This window comes from Pseudorca crassidens, chromosome 2 (assembly GCF_039906515.1).
Source record: "Pseudorca crassidens isolate mPseCra1 chromosome 2, mPseCra1.hap1, whole genome shotgun sequence".
NCBI lineage: Eukaryota > Metazoa > Chordata > Mammalia > Artiodactyla > Delphinidae > Pseudorca > Pseudorca crassidens.
In genome coordinates this window covers 73,197,865-73,224,624 of record NC_090297.1, presented here as the reverse complement: position 1 = coordinate 73,224,624, position 26,760 = coordinate 73,197,865, and the positions used below count along the sequence as shown (strand labels likewise).

Sequence of the window (26,760 nt, the reverse complement as noted above, 5' to 3'; positions counted from 1 at the left end):
ACCACCCCTCAAAAGATCATTAGGATTAATCCCTACATTCTGGTATACATCAATAATCACACTGAGTCTAAAACTTCTCAAATTATCCCTCATCACCTAAACTCTCTCCAGTAAAGTTCTATATTTCTCAATATGCCCAATTGTGATTCTTCTTCAACCACCTCCCCTTGACCAAACCTTTATACTGTGCCTTCTGGAACTGCATTGTTTAATGATAATTTTCTAGATAAACTTCAATTTGTATTGGTAACAAATGAAAATTTATGGATTTCTTGTAACTATATTCACCTTTATTTCTAGCACCTAGTAAAGTGACTGACAGAGTAGATGGTCAAGAATTATCTATGTAGTTGACCTTAACTCTTGTGCTATGATAGCTTTTTTTAAACAAGCTGGTTTATCTGATTTTATTGTAGGCGAATTTATCCTCCTGAAGATAAAACACTACTTGAAAAGTATGAAAATTTGTTGGCTGTTGCCTTTCAGACCTTCCTTTCAGGAAGAGCAGCTTCATTCCAGCGAGAGATGAATAATCCTTTGAAAAAGATGAAGGTAAAGGAATGAATGTTTATAAAGAAAAAAAAGAATGAAGCCACACAATATGTCTTTATAAACAACCCATCTTAATTCCACATATAAAAACATTTTACTTTTAAGATGCACTTTCCTTCCATTTTAACAGTTGGTAATGTTTCATAACCAACCAAATGATTTCATAAATAAGATGTTTTTTAACAAGACAAGTTAAGCAGTAGAAAATGTTGATATTATGTTGTAATCTATTTTAATAAATGTTTTATTACAGTTATTTATACATAACTGAATAAAAAAATAGATTGAAATAACCTAGTGGTTTGTGATGTTCTCATTGTTTGAGAATGAGATATGAGTTACATAGTTAACAATATAGTTAACTATGTAACTATATTGCTACATAGTTAGATTGTAACTAACGTTATACAATAATTTTTTCCTGATACTGCATAGACCTGGCATATGAGAAGTAATTGAAACACACACACAGAGTAATCTATTTGCCTTACTAAAAGGTCTGTTAGTTATCTTTTGCAGTATAATAAGCCATTGCATTTATTTGCTCATTATTCCACAGTCTTGGCTGGGCTTAGTTGAGTGGTTCTTCTGCTGAGCTAGCTTGGAGTGAATCATATATTTGCATTTATCAACTCAACTGGGGAAGGAAATCCAAGAAGGCTTCACTTCTGTGTCTGGTGCATCAGATGAGATAGCTGGAACATCTGGGGAGCAGGCTGGGTGTCTCTTTCTCTCTACATGACCATGTAAGGAGGGTAACTGGATCTCTTAATACGATAGCTCAGGGTTCCAAAATGGAGCATTTCAAGAGGACAAGCCCAGAGTGCAGCGACTAATCAAGCCTCTGCTAGCATCATGCTTGCTAATGTTCCATTGGACAAACAAGTTTTTATTTGTTGTCTAAACAGTCAGTGGTCTTTAATAGTTTTCTAAGTATTCATATTTACTCACGTACTTACTCTTCCTTGTGTTCTTCATTCCATCACACAGACCTATTAAAATTGTTTATATTTTACATTACTGGAAACCTCCCTAGAGTGATACCTCCAGTATCTTGGATACCCTGTTATATTGAGTGATTCAAAAATCTTGATAAAGTTTATTATAGATAGATTTTGCTATGGTCTTTTCACTAAAATTCTGCAACAGGAGGATATAAAGCCATTTTCAAGCTGGCTAGGCCTAAGGGACAGAAGCAGAAGGAATATTGTATACCCCAATGCTCTTTTCCTTTAAATATCCCTCTTTTGACATATGCAAGTATTTTCACCATTAGAATTATGTTCTGTGGTCTTTTTGTTTTTCCTGACCCAGACAGTGAGAGACCTTTTCATTTTCCTCTACCTGTTTTATAATGTCATTTCTCTCTCCTCTGGATGCAGCCTCTGTTCCATCTTCCCATCACTCTGCTCCTAGAAATCCTAAGGATTCTGGAGCCAGATAGACCTACATTCAAATTCCAGCTCCCCCACATGTTAATTTTGTAAACTTACATTAAACTATTTGATCAATCAGATCACTAAAATAGTAGTATTAAAAGTATACTTGACAGGTTATGAAACTAAAATTGAGGTTAATTAAAATAGTCTGTTTTAAGTACCTTGGCACATAATAAATAGGCTTCAAGTCTCAATTTGATTCTTCAAAATCTAGTTTAAATGTCACCACTTTGCCTGCCCCCTTCCATTGATCTGGGAGCCTCTTCTTATATAACACTCACACAGTCTTTACTACTGTTGTTTTATAATGAGTGTCAAAACTAGGTAGTGTGAGTCCTTAAATTTATTCTATTTAAAACTCTTTTGGCTTTTCTAGGTCCTTTTATGCTTTCATACACATTTTAGAATCAGTTTGATTCTAGATTTTGATTAATTTTTTAATTACAAAAAAAGGCTGCTGGGATTTTAATTTGGACTGAGGAATCTACAAAACAATTTCTGGGGAATTAACAACACTGAGTCTTCCGATCCATTAATATGACATATCTCTCCATCTACTTGGATCTTTAATAACTCTGCTATATTCGTAGTTTTCAGTTTATAGTTTTTGCACATCTTTCATTAAATTTATTTTTAAGTATTTGATGTTTTTGCTGCTGTTGCTGATAATATTGTTTGTAATTTTTTTTAATTTTTAACTTGTTGCCAGGATGTGAACACCTGATTATTTTTGTATATTACCCTTATATCTAGCATTTTTATATATTGTATTTTTACTAACTGCATTTTAAATTATTTTTTTATTTTTATTTTGGTTACTTAGAAGTTTGTTGCTTAATTTCCATACATTTAAAATGTTCTAGTTTTAGTTTTGGTAAAGTTTCTAGCTTAGTTCATTGGTGTTAGAAAACATATTCTGATTTCAGTCTTGTAAAATAAATTGAGACTTGCTTTAACTCAATATGGTACTTATATTAGTGAATGTCCAAGTCTACTTGAAAATAATGTGTACACTACAGGCGATGGTTATAGAGTTTTATTTATTTATTTATTTAATTTATTTATTTATATTTAATTAATTAATTTTTTTGGCTGCGGTGGGTCTTAGTTGCAGCTCGTGGGTCTTCATTGAGGTATGCGGGATCTTTCGTTGCAGCGCGGGCTCTTTGTTGCAGTGCGTGAGCTTCTCTCTAGTTCTGGTTTTCCATCCATGCCTCTATCCTCCTATTCTACTACATACTCAACTAAAATTGCTATTGGAAAGACCCAGCAGGCGAAGAGAACCAGCTCTGTGGGGCTCTTCTATATGTCTCAGTAGCCCATGTGACCTTTGAAAACTCCACTGGATTCTCTTTACCCCCACAGAATCTCTCTATTATAGACCTAATCTCTGCTCATCTGTGTCCAGACCTGACAAATGAACGTAAAGTAGAAAGTGGCCACTTATCTCTGCTCACCTAGGGAGAACTTTTCCCTCTCTGGTATAATTCCTTTTACACTACTTTTATCCACAGCTTTCTAATGTCTTAAAATATATGATTATTTAGTTTATCATCTTTTTTTAGCTCTTGATGAAAATGCTGTCTATATGACCTTCCTTCTCCTGAACAGAAGCAGAACTCCTTACTTTTTAACTGTCTTGTGCTGCTGTCTTTGGAATCCTTTGTAGGGTTATTGTTTAATCAAACTTTATACTAAGAGTCTTTTGATATTTTAATAGCTAAATCTTAGATTGCGATGAAGAGTAACCTATTTTACAGATTTCCATTGCACAGTGAGATTTCTAGTTTCTCTAAAACCCTTTTTTTAAAAAAAGAAGCACAGATATAAATCATAAATATATAAATGAAGTTGTGATATTTGTATAGGTTGAATAAATAACTCAATGAAAGCAGTTAACTCTACCTCGTTTAGTAAAGCTGTTGTACTCCTATTGCTCTGGTTTGCTCAACATCCACTTGGGTGTATGTTTTTGTAACTTTACCCTTTGACTTCAAAGTGACTCTAGAAGAGCATGAGAAAAGGTGTTAGGCCTATAGAGTGAAAACCTTTCATAAAGTTCTAAAGATACTCGTGTGCAATAGGTAAAAATTTTAAAGTTTCATTAAATTGTGCCTATTACCTAAATACTAACATTAGATTGTTCTAAATGAAACTATTAGGCCAATCATCAGTGTTCTGTCTGCAGTCGTAATATTATTTTGCACTGATTGATACAGCAATGATTGATGAAATTGCGGTCTGGAAAAATTAGAGTGAACTTTTAGAAATTTTAAAGTGTCCAATGGCTAATTTATTGAAGTATTGTATTCTAAGATTTTAATAGTATACTAGAACATAAGGATATATTTGTTTATGATAATCAATACATAATAGATTTCAGCTAAGTATTATTTTTATTGCCAGGTTTTAGTGAAAGTTTCTTTAAGAGGGTTTGCCATGACCCTTTATTTCTCATTTGATCTGAGCAATCTTTGTTAAATACTTTTCGGAATCCTTGTTGTACACAAGATTAATAATTTTAATTAATTCTGGGGTCCATTAGTCATAACAATTTTAATTAAATATTTTTTAAGGAGGAAGATATTTTGGATCTTCTGGAACAATGTGAAATTGATGACGAAAAGTTGATGGGCAAAACTGCCAAGTCTCGAGGACCAAAGGTGCAGTATCTTTATCTTCCTTAATATCAGAGTAGATAGACTCTACTAAGGACAGTTGATTTTCCCTTTGTATTTCTCACTGTAAGAATGACTGATGCTACTTTCAAGGAACTCTGTGGACTGTGTTTCCAGTGAAGATAGAATTAGGAAGATCATGCTTTCTTATACTCAGGAGAAGCTTTGTTTTGTTTTGATAGTTTTCCTCATTTTCTGACTCTTTCCTTCATCTAGTGAAAGCCCTGTGAGTCAGGGCCAAGCAGGACCTAGAACTGGTACCCTCATTCTATACTCAGTATTATGTTTTCCTATCTCCAAACATATAATTATCAGAGACGTGTAGCATTATAGATCAGGCAAATCATGACTCCAGAGATCCTAATGGGGAGCCCCATCTTTTGCTGGCACGGCAATATTGAAATTTTGTAAGGAAAAATAGTTACAGTTTCTAGGAAGACATAGAAAGCTGTCATGCTGGCAAAAATAGGCAGGTGTTTGCTTTACCTTCATCTGCTCTGTGGTGATGACATCCACATGTTCTTTTGTTATATGTCAAAGTCCTTGCTAGTAGAGTAGGAAAGAGTTGAATTTGTAAAGTCTTGGAAAGTTTTTTCATTCTGCTGTTTTTCACTTTACATTTCAGCAATACTGAACTATTACTATATCCTTACATACATCATGCTCTGTCATGCTTTTTCTATACGCCTGGAATGCTTGCCTATTAAAAGAATAATTGATTAATTGCTTGATTGATTAGAGACCCCCCTCCTAATCCAGCTGCTTTTGTGAAATCTTCCCTCTTTCTCCTAGCTGGACTTAGATCTTCTGTTCCCTCCTTCTATTGCTGTACCACAAGTGACACTTTTATAGAGCAGATGTGACAAATAATTGTTTGCATGCTTGCCTTAGTATGAGCTTGTAAGTTCCTTGAGGATAGGAGGTGTATTCCATCTTTACATCTCTAGCACCTAGCATAGCATCTGGCACTTAGTAGGTTCTCAAAACCATTAGTTAAATTTGTTGAATGTGTCCACAAGGACCTCACTGACTAGTGGAAGGGCAGATAGGTGAACCAAAAACCAGGGTATATTGTGGCAAGTACTGTAATTAAGGGAGTGGGAAGTGCTACAGCAACATAGAGAAGAAAGGGATTGGTAGATTATGGATGGCTTCATAAAGGCAGTGCCATTTGAATTGAACATTAAAGGCAAAGACATGGAGGTATGATGCTGCTTAGGATGTTGGAGAAATGAGAAGGAATTTGGTATGACTCAGGTGGAAGATTCTTGGAGAGTAAATTGGTGCAAGATGAACCTGGTAAAAGATACATATCTGATGAAGACCAGAGACCTTGAATGTCAGGCACTGTTCTTCTGAATTATGTATTCTATATCAAAGAACTGTAGAAGATGTTGATAATTCCTTTGGAACAAATATTTTTTAGGGTATCTGTAAAAGTCAATACCTTCGTGAGTTATTGCTTCATTTTGGAAAACATCGGAAAGTCTCTAAACTTTGTATATTAATTATTTAGCAATTTGGCAAACCAGATATGAGGCAACCTGGGGGCACAATATTCATAGAAGATTGGCAAATGCAAAGGCTCTAAGTCAGTCTTCTACTGTTTTATATTTTCCTTTGCTTCATCAAATAAGGCTTATCATCCAAATAAAAATATAACCTCCTAGAGGGCAGAATTCACACTGTGTATATTTCAACCCCTCTTATTCCAGGCAAATAGTAGGAACTAACAATGTATTCGTTGAAATGAAATGAATTGGTTAGTTCCTATAGTTATTAACACCAGAAATGTTTTGAAGTGTTGAAAACTGCATAATCAGTAAAAAGGTAAAAAGTAAAAAAAGTAAAATTATTTTTATAACTTCTAACCTTAGGTATACTGAGGGTCTGGAGTGAGCCAAACTTCAAAGCAGCCTTTCCTTTTTAGAGGGTTGTTATCACATGTCAAACACTGATTTCCAGTGTCTTTACTGGTAGAATAATTGAAGGTTATCAAGGTTAAATTGAACTTGGGAGAAATAACTTTTCACTTATTTGAGAATCTAAGAAGTATTAATTAGCTATGTAAATAATATCACATAAAGTATTAGCATTGTTCTTCAGCCAAGTGCTAGGTACTTAGTATTTATTATTCTTTATGCCATTTATATATATTTTAATATATGAGCCAGTTCATAATACAATTGGACATAAAAATAAATGGTATGGTTTGTGTCAGAACTCAGCGCCGGTTTACAAATTCCAATTTGTAGTTACGGCACTGTTTGGAGTTTATGTTGCTGTGACTTCTTATTACTTATTGCTTTAACAGTGTATTGGTTAACAAATCCCAAATGCATATATGACACAAAGGTTCAACTATCCGTTTCCCTTTGTGATTCTTTATAGGATCGAGTAACTCATTATGTAGTCAAGCTCCTTAAGAAACTTTAAAGCTGTTTGCCTACTTGAAGGAAGGCACTACTAGCAAGCCTGATTGTGCCACTGTTTCTTCTGGGTACGCTAGACTTCTGAAGAAACATCCTTCCTCTAGAATTCATATTCCCTAAGACTATCAAAATGTTTGATGATTGTGTTACTGGTAAATGTTTTTATGCATATCTCTTTGAACATTGTTAGTGCTCAGTAAATATTAAGACTATCAAAAGGAGAACATATTTTTAAACACAAGTTGGTACCTTAGTGTATTAAACTACTTCCCCGCTTTGGTTATTTTTCATCCTCTGCTAAGACAGTAACTTTAAGAACATCATGCTTTGGCTTACTATGTATTCCAGGCACTTCGTGAAATGTTATTTCTTTCTTTATCTTTCATCCTACACTGTTACATGAGAGGATATACCTTATTTCAGTGAAATCTCAGGGTAACCCAGGATTTCATTATGGTATATGCTAACATCAAAGCATTTTTGTTTGATTTAACAGAGAACAAGAAACTAGTATACAACTGCAGGAACCTTCCCCAGGAAATAAGAGGCATGTGGCATGTGTAATTGTCTCTTAAAATGACTAAGTTACAAAACTGTTGTGCTCTTGGTTGTGCACATTCTTTCTGAAGTGAAGATGTCCCACTTATCTTTTATTCCTTCAGCTGGCGTCATTGGAAACACATTGATTGGGAGATTCAGAGACAAGTGATTCTGATGGAGATATTATTGGAACATGATAGCCTGGCATTTAAAATCTTTACAGATTTACCCTTCTACATGGCACTTATCCTCTAAAAAATTTATGCCATACTGATTTTTACATTATATCCCTTTTTAAAAATGTAGTGTGGGCAATGAAAAGTAATGTTACTCCATTATGTCCAGATCCTATGTAACAGAGGTAGAAATCCTCCAAGCAAAGCTGTGAGTTTGTGCATGGCCAATTTGGAAAGTGGATAATTAACTAAAAATTTTTATTTCTAAAAATGTCCAAAGAGAAATTAGACATGTGAGGAATGCCTTGCTTCTTGTTGCATATTATCTGAGTGTATCATAGGCTCATAGGCTCTGTTTTAAGATACGACCTACTTTATTGATAGTGGATTATTTTACTTATAGTGATTTATCTGGCTTCTGCTTCCTTATTTTATTTTACTTTTGCCTGTCTTGCCCCTCCTTCCCCTTCTTCTCTCCTCTCTCTCTCTCTCTCTCACACACAAGTGCACATACACACACACACAAATACACATTTGTTGAGTGATTTTGAACATTAGGGATACAACAGAGGTATACCTCTGAGTCTTGATGAGTAATGAGTAATCATTCTGCATGGAATGAAGAAAAGCTATGTTTGATTTTTATGTTTTTAGCTCAAATGTTTTTTCTTTATTTTGTTATTCTTTGTGGATATTTTGGTCCTTTATTTGAATCGTGCATAAACGGCATTTTCCTCATCATGACTGAACTGTATTATTTAAGAAAGAATATTTCATAGAAACAGAACCATTAGTGGATAGCATTAGAGCAGTAGTACTTCGGGGGGATTTTTCAGACTTAAGTGAAAAGCAGTAATCGTAAGTGAGAAATTAAAAATAGTAAGTAATCATGTGAATGAGCCTTTCTGAATTCTAACAAAATATCACATTTCCTTCCATTTTAGCCTCTGTCTTCCATGCCCGAGAGTACCGAGATAACAAAAAGACAGAAGTACTACAGCAGTGACAGCAGCTATGGTAGTAGCAGCAGCTCTTCAGAATCAGAAGAAAATGAAAAAGAAGAGTACCAAAATAAGAAAAGAGAAAAGCAAGTTACATATAATCTTAAACAGTCCAACCACTACAGATTAATCCAACCATCCAGTAAGTTAATTTCTTCTAATTTAGTTGTTATGTGACAAATTATGGAACTGAAATTACTGAACTCAATAAAAAGACCTTGGGCCAAACGAACCCTTGTGTGTGAGGAGACCTGGATTCTATCCCACTTCCTTCTCCAACCAGACCTTGATTAGGTCTGGATCCCACAACCCTTTTCGGGGTCTGCAAATAGAAAACAAAAGAGTTGACTTAAGGATCTCTACAGGCCATTCTTCTATATTTCAAAGTTTTTGTTAAGTCCTAGATTTCTGCATGAATTGTGTAAAATGTGCCTCATGGTTGATCTGATGACTGCATTCTCTTTTAAGCCCAAATATTCTCTCATTGCATTCCCCACTCTGGCACTCATTTTGTTTCATATTCTCGCCTGTTTTTAAAAATGTGTGTATCTCCCTAGGCATTTGACTTGACTGTATCTGTGAGCCACACAATTGTGAAATAGTTAGAAGTTTTGTTCCCTCCCATTTTCGTCACGGGTAAGCACTTCAGTCAGGGCTTCGGTGTATAGGAAGGAAGTATTCAGGAGAGGAACCAACCAGCTTCTCTGTCTCCTTCCTTTCCTGCTGCCTTTTTCCTCTTTCCTCTTTTATTCCTTTTCCCATTTTCTCTCTCTTCCATTCTCCTGTCTTTCATTCCTTCTTCGATCCCAAATGTCCACTATTGTGTCTGTTATTCGTCTTTCATCCCCAGATGTCCAGTGTGGTACTGCTGTTGCCCAGGCTCAGTCGGATACCCCTTCCTGATGCTGCCTCCAAAGCAGGACTTTTCTTAACCTCTGTTTCTCATCTCGCTGTTTGCCTTGTCCTCCCTCATCCTAGGGCTCCACAAAGGGACAGGTCCAATCACGCAATAAACACATTTCTGAGCCTTTGTTGCTCTATCTCCAGCAATGGTTTAATAGTTACCTGATAATATGTATGTTTTAAACCTGGCCTTCCAGACTTACGAGAAAATGCATAAGGAATGCAGACCTAATAGTTGAAGGTTTTCAATGGTCTTTCTTTTACTTCCAAATTATTCCATAAAGATACGTGCTAAAGTTCCTGTCTTTGAGGGCTTATGTGTTTGGAGGGGAAATAACGTATTATGTTCCATTTCATTTGTTTATTTACTCCTTTAATATATGTTTATTGAGCACCTGTTCCAGAGTTTGTAAGCTATTTTATCTATTATTTCCCTTTTTCTTAAAAGCTCCTTAAGTACTTTCAGTGCATCTCTGTGTAAATATGACTCTGTTTCTCTTTTGGAAGCTGACATTGTTCTGCCCAGATCTTGTCAGTTTTGGAGCCCCTTTTCTATTGGCTAATGTGTGTATCCTTAACAGCAGGAACTGACAGAGGATAAGGGTAGTGGTGAGAAAAAATTGCTAGGGCTCCTATAGCTCTGAGATTCTTCTTTCTTCTCAGACCAATAGGTTAATAAATTGAGATCAGACAAAGAGTGTACTAGAAATGTTTTTAAGCATAAATTCACACTTTATAGCTAGTCTATTTCAATTAATATCTTTTTCCTTATTGGTTATTTGTTTTTATAGTCATTAAGAATTGCAGCAAGGGTTTCAATTTGTTTTATATTCCCTCTTTAATCTTACACTAAGGAATATTTTAGCCACAAACACTCCTTGAGTTTTCTCTACAAAGGGATGTTGATAACCGAGGACAAAAATCCAGATTATGTACAATGCTTTCTGTTGTAGATAGTTAATTTAGGCAATTTAAAATTGTTACAGTACCAAAGGATATATTTAGATTTGATATATGGTAGTCCTACACAAAACTATATGAAGTATTTTTTTCTCAGATAATTTGTGTATGCAAGTTTCAACCATTTATTGTTAATCTACCTAAGTATCATTGGCATGTCTAGCTATTTAGTTATTCTGTCTGAATTCTAGTGTATGCAGAAGAAAAAGTGGAAATCTCTGGTGACTCAAGAGAAAGGATATTTCTTTCTGCAGCTATGATCAGATTATATATGTCCAAACCCATCACTGTAAGCCCTTGAAGAGAGCAGGGCCAAGGTGTAGGTATTAGTACATGCTTATGGGTATTTCTTAGTAGAAGATTGACGAGTGTTATGTACCCCACACAGCCCTTTTTAGAAGCACCGTTCTTTAAAAAAATAGTGTGACTTTCAGGTTCAGAAGGAGGTTGGAACAAATGGAAGGTTTTTTTTTTTTTTTTTTAACATCTTTTATAGCTTGAATGAGTATACATTTTTGGTCCTCTCCAGAACCAAAAGAGGACTATTAGACTTATCATCAATTCAAAATATTCTTTAGAAATACTTCCCTAAACATAAGGTTCATGTCCATTGCCTTTATAAAGGTTTAAATTTTTTTCAACAGCTAATGAAGAGAAATATTTGGGTATTCATCCTGCCTTCATGTGAGTTTTATTAAATTATTTAATTAATGAAGAGTGATTGATATATTTCCCAAGCCGAGAGAGAATATACAACAGAGGGTATATAGAATATATGTATTAAAAAAGATATAAATGTTGATAATATTGAGTGATATTCTATTTCTCTGTGTCAGGAATTAAAATTTACCTGGAATAGTTGGTTCTCTTTTTTAAATGTTCTCAATATGCCCTGAGGAAGATGTTCTGTGGTTTTCCCTAGTTGTTCTGATAACAACCCTTTTGATCCAGACATTTTTCTTCACTTAAATCTTTTACTATAGGAATGTAAATCTAATTTTTAAAATTCTTCTGTCCTGTGAATAAGAAGACTTATCTGTCTAGTACTACTCTTATAATAACCAGTTACATATTTAAACTTCATTAGGATAATCTTTGTTTTTCTTCTGTTTTATTATCATTATTTTATTCTCATGGGCCCTAAATTTTATAACATCCACTTATCCTGGCCATTATATAGACTCCTATCCATTTCCCCCTATGAATCCTGTTGTAAAATATTCTATTTCTAACCTCTACACAGATTCTGATGAGCGACCAGTCTAGTCTGAAGATAGTAGGTGGCATCATGACGTCATAGAAAGAGGGAGGCTGCTGCCATTAAGTCAGGATTTAAATCTGAACTTGGTAACTTTCTTGTCATGTGACCTTGAGAAATTTCTTTCTCTGAGTCTCCAGGTGATGGAGATTTGTACTTCAGAGGGTTTCTGTGAGAACAAAAATAAAAGTGAAGCGCCTAGCATGATGCCTGGTTTATAGAAGGAGCTCCATACATGTTAGCGTTCCTTTCTTTTGTTCCTTTTATGTCATGTTTTGAGACTAGAACATTAAAGTACTGTATAAGTATTATTCTCATGATAGCCATTCTTTACACATGACAGGGGTTCTGCACCAAGTTCACTGCTTAAATTGAAGAATTAACTCCAAACTCATATTCTCATGATGATGCCTATGCTTTGACATTTACTGCCACCCTGCTAATTATTACTTTGTATAGATCCAATACAGTGGAAAACTTCTACTAACTCTGCTGCTGTGCGATCCCTCCTCTCCATCATCCATAGGCTCCATAAGGCGTTCAGTCAGTTGCCCTCGGTCCATCTCTTCTCAATCACCATCCAGTGCAGACAACCGCCCCTTTTCTGCTCAACAAGTGATATCATCATCCCGGTCAGCTTCAGGGTCTCGGTCACATTCTTTAAACCGTGCTTCCTCCTACGTGGGGCATCCGCCTCAAAGAAATGATTCCAGCTCTACCGACTCTCCGATGGTAAGTCTTCTGTTTTGCTCCCCTGAGATTAGCGCTGTATTTAGGATTTAAGTGGCAAAGAGATTAGCTGGAAGGAGGACAGATTGAACTTCAGATCCTTTCTATAATTCAACTCATGGCCTCCTGGAATTTGCGTTTATTCATCTTTCTTCACCTATAACTGAGTATGGACTCTTAAAAGGCAGACTTCACTGTATCACAGAACTTGAGGATGAACACTGAGAATAGTATTTTATTTTCCATTTGCTGATGGAGTAGGATAATTTTGTTGAAAATCATCTGAGTAGATATGTGATTTTCCAGTGTACTGTACAGTATATCTGTAAATTTGGGGAAATTTGTTGTATGGAAAATTTTCCTTAATGGGACTATTGATTAATAGTTTTAAAAAATAAACTATTGGTAAATTAGCCTTAGAGCACTGAAGTACGGCATTGTTTATAATGTTTCCTGTGTGTTGTTAACATATAGTATTAGTTTTATAAATGCTCAAATAGATATCTCCATGTACCTTCACATAGACCAGGGACTTATTTAATTTGTTTATTTAATGTGGAAGTTGCTTCCAAAGGGAAGAGTCTGAAGAATATAAGTGAATGAATTTCACTGGGTAACAATGAATGCTTTTTTTTCTAATCAAGAATTGCCTAAGGTATATGTAGAAAATGAAACTGACCAGGAAGTCTTTTTTAAACACTTGTATTTTTGTTTTAGTATTTTGAGCTACATAAAATACAACTGTGTGGAAGTGTGAAAGACACTCTTGGGAAATCATACCCTTTTAATGCTAAGATTTTAATGCTAAGAATAAATGTAAAAACATTATTTTCTTCCTTTTTTATTGTTATTTTGTCAATTAAAAGTGCATCATTTTTACCTAGAAATATCTTTCAGATTATAGTGGCACAATGAAATAAGACCCCCTCCAAATATCTGTATTCTTTCAAATTTAAGAGTGAGTCTTTGCGGCAACTGAGACCAAAAGAACAAGAAGACGATCTAACAAGTCAGACCTTATTTGTTCTCAAGGACATGAAGATCCGGTTTCCAGGAAAATCAGATGCAGAATCATTACTTCTGATAGAAGATGTGAGTATTTGATGTATATAAAATACCAAGGAGCTCGTGCCTTTTTATTCTTCTTCTTAAAATATTAAAATTTATTGCTTGATGGCATTATCCTCAATGACATAGTAAACTTAATTGATGTTCTTTTCAACCTCCACAAGCTTTAGAAGATACAGGGGTTATTTTAATCGTTATGATTCACGAGCAACGAAATCACATTTATAATCAGCAATGCAAAATATCTTTTAGTGTATAGTCCTATTTTAATGATGCTTCATCAAGTGAAAATAATTAGTGTTAAATAATTATCGTTCTTAATGATTAAAGACACATCAAGTTAAGCCTGCTTCTGTAACGATTTAGAAAGATCTATTATGGAATGAGATAATAAGGAAAAAAGTGGGGCCATGGGCATAAAGTGTCCAGAATATTTGAATGTGACACCTTGCATGGTGTTAGTCAGATTTTGAAATGGCTTATGTTGTGTGTGTTTTCTTGTTACACAAGCATTTGCACCACCCAGTGGAACGTTCTAAAATGTCAGAGTCCTAAAATTCACATTAAAGTCAATGACTTACTCCTAATTTAGAAAGAAGGTCCAAGGTATTCGAATATTTTTGGTGAAAGAGCATTTCTTCACTCAGAGTTCTATTTCTTCATTCAAGAATTCTTCTCAAATTGTCCTTCTTAGATAATTCCTCAGAATAGAACGTTGTTTTCTGGTTTCCCTGTTTTTTTTTGTTTTTTTTTTTTAATCCAGAGGAGAAGGCACCATCTAGTGGCCAGTTGTAGGATAAAAACCACAGCCATACATTTGGCTTTTTTCACTTTTTAGCTTTACTTTAGGCCTGTCTAAAAGCGCTGTCTAGAAACAAAACAAACAAAAAACAATAATAAAAAAGACTTTCTTAGTTAACAAATCAATAATGGCAATTTGTATTTTGTAGTCATAACATAGTTATAATCAAAATCCCCAAATATTATGCGTTGCATTTGTTATATATTTTTTAAAAAGTGAAATGGTATTTTGTTTGCAAATGAGGTGCTATTTGTTACATCAGGGGAAAAGGAAGAAAAATGGACATTAGTTATAAAGCATTATGCTAGATATATTTTTATTTACATATGTTATTTTATTCAATAAAGTAGGATGTCTTTGTACCAGACATTTTATTTCTATATCTTAGAGATATAAGTTATGTAATACCTTTCTGAATCAGCTAGATGAAAAATTAGATAATCAGAGTAGAACTAATATTTGTGGCTACTGTGATTGTTCTATAAAAAACGTGGGTATAGGCTTATATAATTGATAAAAGATATTAATAATTATACAAGACATTAGATTATTTACTATATGTTTACTTATGCAGCAACTATTTTTATCTATTCATTATAATATATATAACTAGAATATATATTCAGAAATTTTGCAGATTTGCACAAAAAACAAAACAGGGGCATAATGGAATCCTAATTAAATATAGGCTATCTTCTAATGTGTTATTCAATATTTTGTTACTGTGAATGATGTTGTAAATACAGTTCTTGGAATTAAAATGAAAAATCTATGTTTTGGGCTTCTTCCCAAACCTTATATTCCTGAAGACATTTGACTTTCAACCATTAGAGATTGTGTGCTTTTTTTACAGCAAAAAGAGAAAAGCTTTAAATTCAGATGGCTTCTTTATCTTACATTAAAAGTCTTTTCACATGTCTTTTTATGAAAGTAGACATTCTTTATTGTAAATAGTATTATAGTGCTTTCATTTCACAAATTAATTAGATTAAATTTCTTAATGTTTCTCCTCCAAAACAGATGATTGATAACTGGAAGTATCATAAAACAAAAGTGGCTTCATATTGGCTCATAAAATTGGACTCTGTAAAACAACGAAAAGTGAGTAATGAATATCCAAAAACAGGTTTGCTCTTTTGGATTATGTATTAAGCTAGGATCATTAAGCCACATTCATAATCAAACTATATAAATGCTCATCTGCTTACTCATTTCCTCAACAAATATTTATTATGTATCTGCTATGTTTCAGGCACTGTTCTAGCTTCTGAGGATAAACAAGTAGATTAAAAAAAGATTCCATGGTCTCATAGAGCTTATATTCTAGTTAAGGTGTTTGACAATAAACCAATATATACTGGAATGTAAGGTAGTATTAAGTACTATGAAGAAAAATAAATCAGGATTAAAAAATTGAGAGAAGGTGACCTAAATGAAATGAGAAAATTACTATGCAGACATCTGTAGGTACAATGCATCAGACAGAGGGAAGAGCAGATACAGAGGCCCTGGGGTAGAAGTCAGCTTGATGTATCCATGAGACAGGAGACACCATTTATTTCCTTATGTACAGGATAGTTGGTTTGTGCTGGTTAAGAGTGAGTGATGTGGAGGTGACAGTTGGATAGATAATCAGGGGTCAGATCACAACTTTACAGGCCATGGACAGTCTTTGGGTTTTATTCCAAGTAATGAAAAAACACTGGAAAATTTTGAGCAGAGGAGTTACATAGTCTGGTTTATAATTTAGAAGGTTCATGAGAGCTACTTGTGAAGAATAGAACTAGGGGAGAGGGAATGTGGCAGAACAGAAGTAGAGACCAGGTAGGTTTTTCGAGTAACTGAGGCAAGAGCTAATGGTTGCTTAGCTAGGGTGGTAACTGAATTGGGTGGATGCTGGAGAAAGAGCAGGGCTTTGTTGTTCCTGTTGTTTTGTTTTACTTTGATTTTGGTTTTGGACATGCTAAGGTTGATATATTGGTTAGACATCCAACTGAAGATATTGAGTGTGTAGGTGTATACATGAGTTTTTTAGTTCAGAGCTAAGGTTGCATATGGAGATACAAAATTTAAGGGTCACTAGGATATTTAAGCCTTGGGACTAGATGAGGTTACCTAGAGAGTAAGTGTGGTTAGAAAAGAGAAGAGTTTTGAGGACTGAGCCCTGGGCCACTTCTATGTATAGAAATCAGAGAGATGGGGTGGAGGGATTAATCTAAGGGGACTAAGAAGGAGCAGCCAGTAAAGTATGAAAAAACATGGGAACTTGGGGTCCTTGAGACCAAGTAAAGCAATTATTTCAGGGATGGAGTGATCGACTGAGTCAGATGTTGCTGATAGGAGTTATAAGATGAACACCAAGACCTGACTGTTGTTTTTGACAACTTGGAGGTTAATGGTTACCTGATCATAACAAATTCAGGGGAATGGTGGGGAGTAAAACTTGAATGGAGTAGGTTCAAGAAATGGGAAAAAGCACAGCTAGTCCAAGCACTTTTTCAAGGAATTTTGCTATAGAGGGGAAAGTTAAATGTGGTGGTAGCTGGAGAGGTATGTGGGTTGAGGACAAGGTATTTTTTTTTTGTTTGTTTGTTTGTTTTAAGATGAAGCTATTTACACTTGTTAGTTGCTGATGAGAATGATCTAGAAGAGAGGAATGGTACAGAAAAGAGAGGTGATAGAAAATCCTCGAAGTAAGTAAGCTGGGAAGGTTTGTCCTACCAGGAGCACTTATTCTAATAGGAGGGAAGGTAGAGTCTGTGGCATTGTGGTGGGAAGATGTGAAGGTTCTCCTCCAATGGGGAGGGGCTTTGGAGATTTTCAGAGACAGTACAACATCTCAGAGAGTAGGAGAGGGGAGTGGCCAGCAGCCCGAGGGGCCCATAGATGCACTGCAACATTATCTGGGGGGAGATGTACTATTTTAGTAGCTTTAGTGAAGCTGTTGTATTCCTAAATAGTGCAAACTATTACTTCCCCTTTCTGGGACTTATTGCTAGTAAGCTGAAAGTTGACAGCGATCAAATAATGACTTTGAAGTTATGTACTTTCCTCTGAGTAAACTGAACTCATTATTAAGCATTAACTCATTCAACAAAGGACAACTTAGTGTCCTGTCATGTGCCAAACACTGTGCTGCTGTTGAGGAGGGTGTAACAAAGCTGGTAACAGAAGTAGATTGAAAACATACTGTAAGCCCAGTACTCCTGTTTGTCAAGTCACTAACTGTGGCCTTATTCATTAAAATAAGGACCTCTTCGTGGAATTGGAACCCTGAATCTTTTCAAGTCCTTGTACTTTTTGTAACCTAGAAGATAGAAGAGTTTAGCTAAATTGGTAATTAAAGCAAAATAGATAACCCAGAAACAGATTAAAATACTTATAAGATATTAATACTTGATAAATGTGACATTTCAAATCAGTGGAGTAAAGATAATTTTTTCCCCTAAATGATACTGAAACAATTGATTACCTATTTGTAAGAAAATTAAGTTGGAGCATTACCTCTCACCATATGCAGAAATAAATTCCAGATAGATGATAGTTTTATATGTAAAAAAATATTAAAAGTTTAAAAGAAAATACAGAAAGCTATGTTTATAATCTTAGAATGAAGAAACAACTTCATAAGGAAGACTTAGGTTTTAGAACCCAGAAATCATAAATGAGAAGAACGACATATTTGATGACATAAAAACTTAATGGATGGCAAAAGATGTCTTAAACCAGGTTAAAAGGCAGAAGTGGTGAGGAGAATTGGGTGGCAGGGGAAAGGGGTGGATGTTGAAGAGGACAGATGTTTGCAGCACATAAAACACAAAGTAGCACAAGTAAACCAATACTTCCTACCGATCAATCAGCAGAAGACACACTATCTTGTAAAGTTAATAAATAAAATGGAAAAGCATATAAAAAAGCCATGAAAAGACAATTTATGGATCTTCAAAGAGCCAATTAACATGTAACTAGATCTTGTCCTCACTAATGCTGAAGGAAAAGCAAGTAAAAAACATATCGGCAAAAATTAATAAGACATAATATGCAATGATGGAAATAGTCTGGATAAAAGGGGCTTTATTATACTATTAGAGAGAGAACACATCGGTACAGCTCTTTAGAAAGGTAGTTTGCTGTATCTATTAAAGTTACAAATGTTCACAACCTTATGACTCAGCAAAACCACTTCCAGCATTCTGTCCTACAGAATAATAATCTGTATAAAATGTATGTGTAAAAGATTTATGCACATGAGCATTCACTGCAGTGGTATTTGTACAAGCAAAACACTTGAAGCAGCCTAAATATCTATCAGTAGATTTATGGTTAAATAAATTATAGTACATCCATACTATTCAGTTGTGTTAAATTGAGTGCTATTCTGGAATCATAGATCTTAACTTGAGATACAGCACAAGATTATGACTTGTGACATATGCAACATATGTACATTGGTAGAATTAGCCAGATTTTACTAATCATGAGTGAAGAATATAAGCGATAAGCAGCCACCAAGTGCATGGTTTCTGGGAGGTCATGAGTCCATCAGCCGTCAGGCATCTCTTTTCACATATGGGAAGCATTCTGGTTCAGAGTGATGAAGGCCAACTAAGTGTGGTTCACGTTGGCACTGAGGGAGCCTTCCAGATTTGGGTGACTTTCATCTTTATTCTTCATTAGTTACCCATGCAGTCTTTGTGACCAATCCATTCTCTAGCCAGGTGAAATAAAAATACCAGGTTTATTTACTGTGAGTGTTGTCCCATAGAACTTTCTGCAATGACGGATATGTTCTGTATCTGTGATGTCCAATACGGTGGTCACTAGCTACATGTGGCCATTGAGTGAGATCTTGAAATGTGGCTATTGTGACTAAGGAACTGAACTTTTAATTTTAATTAACTTAAATGTAAATAGCCAAATGTGTCTAGTGACTACTGCATTTAAGAGCGTGGATCTAGACAGACCACGTGTAGCCTTCTAAGTTCTTACATGAGAACCTTCTCAGTTATTTTCCTGCTGAGAAATTCTATCAGAGGGTTTGCAAGGATGTCCATTAAGGTCACCATTGCCTTGGGCATCTCAAAGAGAGAGTGCCTTTTTCCTTTTCATATGCCATCTTATACCAAGATAGTAAATTAAACAAACAAGTTATACAGTAATATGTGTTGTTCTACTTTAAATCACCACTCTGATTTTTACTGTTTTAAAAATATATATCTAGTGTTAAAAAATTTCAAAAATTAAGATATTTTATTTCTGGAGGATAGACTTACTGAGCCAGAGGAAGGAAAGTGGTAATATTTGGTGTCATGTTTCCTTTTGTTTTTGTATATTTCTGTTTTTTTTCAAGTGAACATAATCTTTTTAGAAATGAAACAATGACAGGGAGACACAGGCATTTCTGTGAGGCCTGTCTGTATTCCCCCATAACCAGATATTATCTTTCCCTATTCTAAATCCTCACAGTACTTCATACTCAGTTGTACTTATGATCTGACTTGAGAGGTTTCTGTATTAATTTTTCCACCTTTCTAAAAGCCAGAGGCGAGGGGGGGAGGTGTGTCTTACTTTGTAGTCAGCTGTAGGCTTTCTATAAACATTTGTTCAGTTGATTCAAATCTAGACTCTTTTGTGGATCCTGTCAATAGCAAGTTAGCTTCTTCTTTCTTTACCCTTGTTTCTTTACTAGTGCTATGTATTTATCTGAACATCAACAAATTAAGATAATGCTGTTATTTTTTTTAACATGTGATATGAGAAGGTCTGATAAAACATTGTATGGGGTGATCAAATGATGTGCATGAATAGTAATAATGTTTATCAATTAGAAGAAACAATCTATTTCATGTTTTAGGGTTGTTATGCTCGATTGTGTTTATAAATTTCGAGTAAAAGTAAATACTTGCTTCTAAATTTACTAGCAAGTACTTGTGTCAGTATAGTGACTTCTGCTATACTGATTTACTCTAAGAATATTTGGAGTAAGTTATCTTTGTGTAATCCTTCCCTCCAGTTCTCAGATGTGCATCTGCATCTCTGTATTCATCATACCCTGTTATGTTAAGGGAGTGAGAGCACTGATGAGAGAGGGCATGTTTTTTATTACAACTTAAACACCTTTTTCTTTTTCTTTGAACTCCTTTTTTGCATCTTCCATTTTGGCATTACTCAAAGCTACTATATTTCCTTTGTGCTTGTTATCAGTGATAAGATGTCCCATCTCCAACCCAAAGCTACCCAAGCAGTTATAGTCATTCTTCTACAAGGTAATTTAATAGACAGTTCTATTTGGGGCAGAAGAATTCATAGCTTGAATTTAAAAAAAAAAAAATTATTGGAGTATAGTTGATTTACAATGTTGTGTTAGTTTCTGCTGTACAGCAAAGTGAATCAGTTATACATATATACACTCTATTAGATTCTTTTCCCATATAGGTCATTACAGAGTATTGAGTAGAGCTCCCTGGGCTATATAGTACATCCTGATTAGTTATCTATTTTATATATAGTAGTGTGTATATGTCAATCCCTATCTCCCAATTTATCCCTCCTCTTCCCTCACACCCTGGTAACCATAAGTTTGTTTTCTGCATCTGTGCCTCTATTTCTGTTTTTAGATAAGTTCATTTGTACCTTATTTTTTTTTGATTCCATATATAAGCGATATCATATGATATTGGGTTGGCCAAAAAGTCCGTTTGTGTTTTTTTCCATTACACTGTACGGAAAAACCTGAATGAGCTTTTTGGCCAACCCAATATTTGTCTTTCTCTGTCTGACTTACTTCACTCAGTATGGCAATCCATGTTGCTGCAAATGGCATTATTTCATAGCTTGAATTTTGACTCTCAGAGAAGAGTAAGGGCTGATCTTAACAAGAATAAGTTTATCTTGCAAAGTTGCCCAGGTTCATGGAGGGTCCAGAAAGGTGGCTGAGGGATGCTAGGTGTAGGTTATGATGAGAAGAGGAAGCCCAGTATTTACACAGTATGCAACTTATCTGTAACAACTTTTCTTCCAGTTGTTACGATTACTCTGTTTCCTGTTCTTTCATCAACATTTTGTTCTTTAAAAGGCTTTTTTCCCCCAAAACAGACTCTAATTTCCTGGATATATAGCGATGGATGAGACTTCCTTATATATTTATAATAATGTATATATTATACATTATTCCCTACCTTGTTTATTTCAGATGAAATCAGAGGTAAAGTGGGATCAGAGAATGACTGACTGACTGGAATATTTTTTTTCTTGACAACAAGAGAGCCAATATAATAATTAGCTGCAAAGTGTATTGAAATTTTTTTTAAAGCTTTTATATGTTGATATTAAACTAAAGGGGCAATAATAGGTAGTGGAAAGAGGAACTGGACTTGTAGTCATATGGACTTGGGTTCAGTACTGCCCCTGCCCTTTTTGCGGGGGCAGGTAACCTCTCACAACTTCTCTGAGGTTCGTAGCATTAAGTATTGGAGAGTTCTTGTGAGGAAGTAAGCCATCATATGGCAAAGGTGCTCTAGGCTTAGAAGGTATAAAATGCAGGTGAATTTTTTTCCTTCTAAGGATCTTCATGCCAGGCTGTTTCTCTGATGTATTTTATTACTAAGAACTCTTCATGTGTAGAATTATTTTATGTAGAATATGTATAAATGAAGTATAAAAATTTGTCTGTTGGGTTGTAACATGTTGACTCTTCATTTGACTATCTGTTTGAAACCTGTGCTATTGCTTTATAAAGCTAGAAACTGCAACCAAGACAAAAAAGAAACCTAGAAATGTGGGTCGGCTTTAGAATGTAGCATTAGGTATTATTAAAAGTTACCCATTTAGAAGGCCAAGAACTTAACTCATTTAACATCTAGATGTGGATTAATCAGATCTATCCTTTGGACTATGATGATAGTCAATAATCATTGGATGGCTATGTCAGTTCAGTTCCCTGGGAAGCAGACATAAGACAGAATTAGAAGTGAAAGACATTTATGAGAGAAGACACCCAAGAAGGATAAAGGGGAGAGAAAGTTTGAGCAGGTAGAAGAGCCTTCCACCTGCAATATTGGTCTAACACCAGTGAATGGAAGGCAGGAGGATTGGGGAGGAAGATCTTCAGACTTTAGTGAAGTTCTGAGAAAGGCCTGTCAGGCTGATGGGGAGCCCAGAACACAGATTGCCTGTTAGAAGGATCACACTGGGCAGAAATATTCCCCCTCTGGTATCCCAACCGTGCTCAATCCTTGGTCGGGAGCAGCCTGGGGAGAGTATAAGCTTGGCTTGACTGTTGTAACAAATCCTGAATGGGGATGCTGTCAGCTAACTGCACTCTTAGAAGCTGGTTGATTCAAATGGCATGTCTCCATGACTACCACAAAGGTTGTGTGTGATACAATTTAATTTGACAAACATTTATTGGTTGCCAATTTTGTTCAAGAGCTATACTAGGCACTGTTGGGGATTTTGAGAGTTGTTTATTCATTCATTTATTTATTTGCTCATTAAAACATGCACTCAACAATATTGATTGAGAGACGACCATGTCGCAAGGAGAATTCTAGATGTGGAATGCACAAGACTCATTTAAATCTCTTAATTCCATTTAGAAACCATTGTTGAAATATGTATCTCACTTTTTCTGCTCCAGTATTGGAAGCTTTTGCTAGTTTCTCATTTGAATATTGCAAAACTCTTAAGATTAGAATACCACACACACAAACTCTTCCACATGTCTTATTTCAAATTTTTCTTAATGGGAGTAAAATTTAAAGGTCAGTGATGTAGGACTAAACTACTGAAAGGAATCCTCACCAGGTGAAAATGGAATCAGCTGATCTTACTTAATGCATGTTGTGGTAACTCCACACTAGCATAATTCAGCTTTCTGCTAAGAATGCAGTTGCTTTATATAGTTTGTAAGGAATATACTTGAAGTATGAAAATATCACAGCAATGGTGGGCTGTGAAGAATGCCAAATTTTCTGAAAAGCTTATTCTCTGATATCTAGGCATAAACTAAGATTGGAGAAGGAAGAGAAATAAGTAGTGATAATAAGGTTGTACAATATTTGCATTTATTTTGGGGTTCTAAGAAACCCTTGTTTATCAAGTATTTCTTCTCTAAATAGCAATTTTTTAAATACCTACTGTAGCTGCTTCTGCATGAATTTTGACGTTATTATTTTCCATCTCTTTTTCATTTGGGCTGACATAGATGCTGTACAGGGCTGTTCATTTTCCATCAACAAAGATGCCTTTACTCTATGTCACGGCTGCTGCATGCATCATTAGTACAGCATGTAGTGTTTTTAATGTTATTTCTAAACCTCCCTCACCTCATGCCATTATTTTAATTTAGGACCAACTGTTCAGCCATATGGAGCAGTTTGTCATTCAGCATCTGTATGTTCTTGCAAAATATGAATTTGTCTGTGGGCTTTATGCCTTCAAATGTGCTATATTTCATATGGAAAAGATAAATCTTTTCATTTTATTAATGCTTTCATTGACTGAATATCCCATTTATTTTTTCCCTTGGAGAGCTTGATGTTGGATCGGGATGCTTTTAAAAGTCACAATGTCAGGAAATGGATCCATTACCTAACATATTCTATAAGTTAGCCTCACATGAGTCCACAGGTAAACACAAAGGGCACCTTGCTGACTATTTGTTTTTGTGTTTCACAAGTTATTCATCTCCCATCCATTTACTTCTAACTGCAAAACACCCAGAAATCCAAATAGCATTGCAGATAGAACTGACACTAATTTTCCTCATCCCAGTCTGATTTCTTGCCTGTTTTCTGCCTTCCTAAAATTATTCAGCCAGTGTTTTGCTAGAGGTACAGGCATTGTCTCCCCATCTGTGTGGCCTTTTAAGCAAACTGGTTCCTGATGGACTGCATGGCCTTATTGGAGGGGGTGCCTGGGCAACCTTGTTTGTACACAGTGACTCCACCCATTTTCCCAAGTATTACTTGACTAGAGGTGAATCTGAATCTAAGAAGAGACAATCTCTTCTAGGATTTTGCTGTTGGCACCAGGACAGATCAAATTAATTATGAGGCATTGTCAGGTAGTGGTTAAGATCATGGGTCAGGCTACATAGCTATCCATTACCTAACTGTGCAATCCTGGGTAAGTTACTTATCTGCTCTATGCCTGGGTTTTCTCATCCATAAAATGAGATCCAAAATGTTTTCAGAACCAAACATTTTTCATAACCATTAGGCAGCAAAACCTAACCCGCCGGAACTCCTTTGGAGACAATGACCCTACAGGAAGTTATTATTTTTGTCTGTCTCTTGGTTTGAATATTCACATGTTTTCCTGTGGAAATAGTAATGTGTATGATTATGAAATCTAGCCTCAAGATTTTTGGAAAGGGATTGTGGACCAGTGTTATCTATCTCAGTGTTTTTATTTTGAGGATTAAATGAATTGCTATATGTAAAAGTGATTAGAACAGTGTTTGGTCCATTGTAAGCCTTCAATAAGTGTTAGCTCTGATTTTTACCTTGTTTGCATAGGTTTCACTTTCTTGCAAGAAGCATTTTCACTAAGACAAACACCTACTAAGTGCTAGACCTCTTTTGAGCCTTGGGAACATGGTAGGTATACTGGTATAATTCCTCTTTTTATGTAGCCAACAGTCTCCATTAACTAAACAGGAAATTAAAATAAAGTGAGATAATTATTAATAGGGGAAGAGTTGGGCATTCAGGGATCATACAATAGTTTAGTGGCAGGTAAAGGTCTCCCTGGAGAAGTGATGTTTGAGGTAAAACATAGAAGTTCACCAGGTGAACAGTTGGGGCAAGACTGTTCCAGGCAGAGGAGTGAGGCTGTGTGAAGACTCAGAGGAGAGATGAAGGGTTTGGGCTCTTGCTTCCTTGGTTTATATGCCCTCATATCCTCCAAATTACAGGTCTCTCTAACCCACTCCTTTCTCCAGGACCAGAGCTTGAAATTGAAAGATGAAGGGAAGCAAAGGAGAATGTATCTTCCCAGAAGGTGCTCTGGCAAAGAACGAGCAAGTTTCTGGGTTGCCCAGACCATGCTGGTCTCACAATCTGGGAGATCACTCCTCAGGCAGAGTTGTTTGCTGGGTTGCAAGAGGCCTGAAGATTTATCCGTCTCCATGTTGGAGGAAACATGAGGAGTGGCACAGCTGCATTCCCTATCCCTAACTCCTGGGCCGTTTTCCGAAGTTGCTGCTTTTAGCCATGTGTAGGCTAGTATATTAGACCATCATGCTTTAAAATTCCCTCGAAATTAAGAACAAAGCATATACAGAGTAGCGGCCAAGAGAGCCTCCTCTAAGTGATGTACGGAGAGCAGTGCTTGGCGCGGAGCAGGCAGCCAGTTCATGTGAGCTGCCCTCCTCTTTGGTTCTGTCGCATCCTATGGATTTCACTGTGCACATATTCAGAAGGAATAACGAATAACTCGTCATCTCAAATGCTGTGTCACTTTAAAGCTGAATAATTATTTAATAATAGAATATGAAACGAAGATAATGTTAAAATTTCCAGTATTGTTAACATTTTAATTGCATTTATTACGTAGAACTCATATTTATTCTTGAAACCAATTTATGGGTTATCTTTGCTGCTTTTTAAATTCTTCCTGCGTTATGACTTTTGGCCTGTTATTACTCACTAATACATAGAAAGGAGGAAGGGAAGTTGAGAAGAGAATTGATTAAAATTTGCTGTTTACTGCTAGTGTTGATTCTTGTATCACATCAATTATGAGTCCTGTTTTCTACATTAAAAATATAAAAGGTTAAACTATTAGCTTAACTGAAAATCGTAAAAAGATAAAAAGTATGAATTAATGTCTGATATCCAAATTATATCAGTATTATTGTGAACAACTCATATCAAAAATTTTTAAATCCCTTTTCATAATTAAGATTTCATTATCTAATAACAAGCTTTTCCAGGACAATTTTTTTCACAAGCTACTTTATTACAGATTGCATTATCTCTCCTCATTCTCCTCCCCTTCAGCCCACACACCCCTGACACCTGTAGGGTTTACATACTGTTCCCACTTCACAGTGAAAGAAGCTGGAGTAGGAAAGGAAGGAATCATGCTGCTTACACAATTCACTGTGAGAAGCTGTGGTTGATATTCTTCTATAAATAAAATGTTATTTTGAAATTTTTTCCCTAAATTGATTTTTTTTGCTTTATTTATTTATTTTTCATCTTTATTGGAGTATAA

The 26,760-nt window shown here is 35.4% G+C and overlaps 1 protein-coding gene across 11 annotated transcripts in view; it reads left to right on the top strand.

Annotated features, from left to right (window-relative positions):
- TTLL7 (tubulin tyrosine ligase like 7) overlaps positions 1-26,760 on the top strand; it is a 157,730-nt gene that overhangs the window by 108,879 nt on the left and 22,091 nt on the right. For 9 of the 11 annotated variants that reach the window (XR_010940918.1, XR_010940919.1, XM_067726703.1 and 6 more), the window contains exons 13-18: positions 417-552; positions 4,568-4,654; positions 8,762-8,960; positions 12,466-12,671; positions 13,626-13,760; positions 15,559-15,639. Coding sequence is in view for 9 of the 11 variants with exons in the window: in XM_067726703.1 (XP_067582804.1) it covers positions 417-552; positions 4,568-4,654; positions 8,762-8,960; positions 12,466-12,671; positions 13,626-13,760; positions 15,559-15,639 (844 nt within the window). In the remaining 2 variants the exon portion in view is untranslated. Of the gene's footprint in view, positions 1-416; positions 553-4,567; positions 4,655-8,761; positions 8,961-12,465; positions 12,672-13,625; positions 13,761-15,558; positions 15,640-20,742; positions 20,765-25,483; positions 26,698-26,760 lie in introns of those variants that run through there. The other 2 variants (XM_067726704.1, XM_067726705.1) reach the window with 2 other exon arrangements.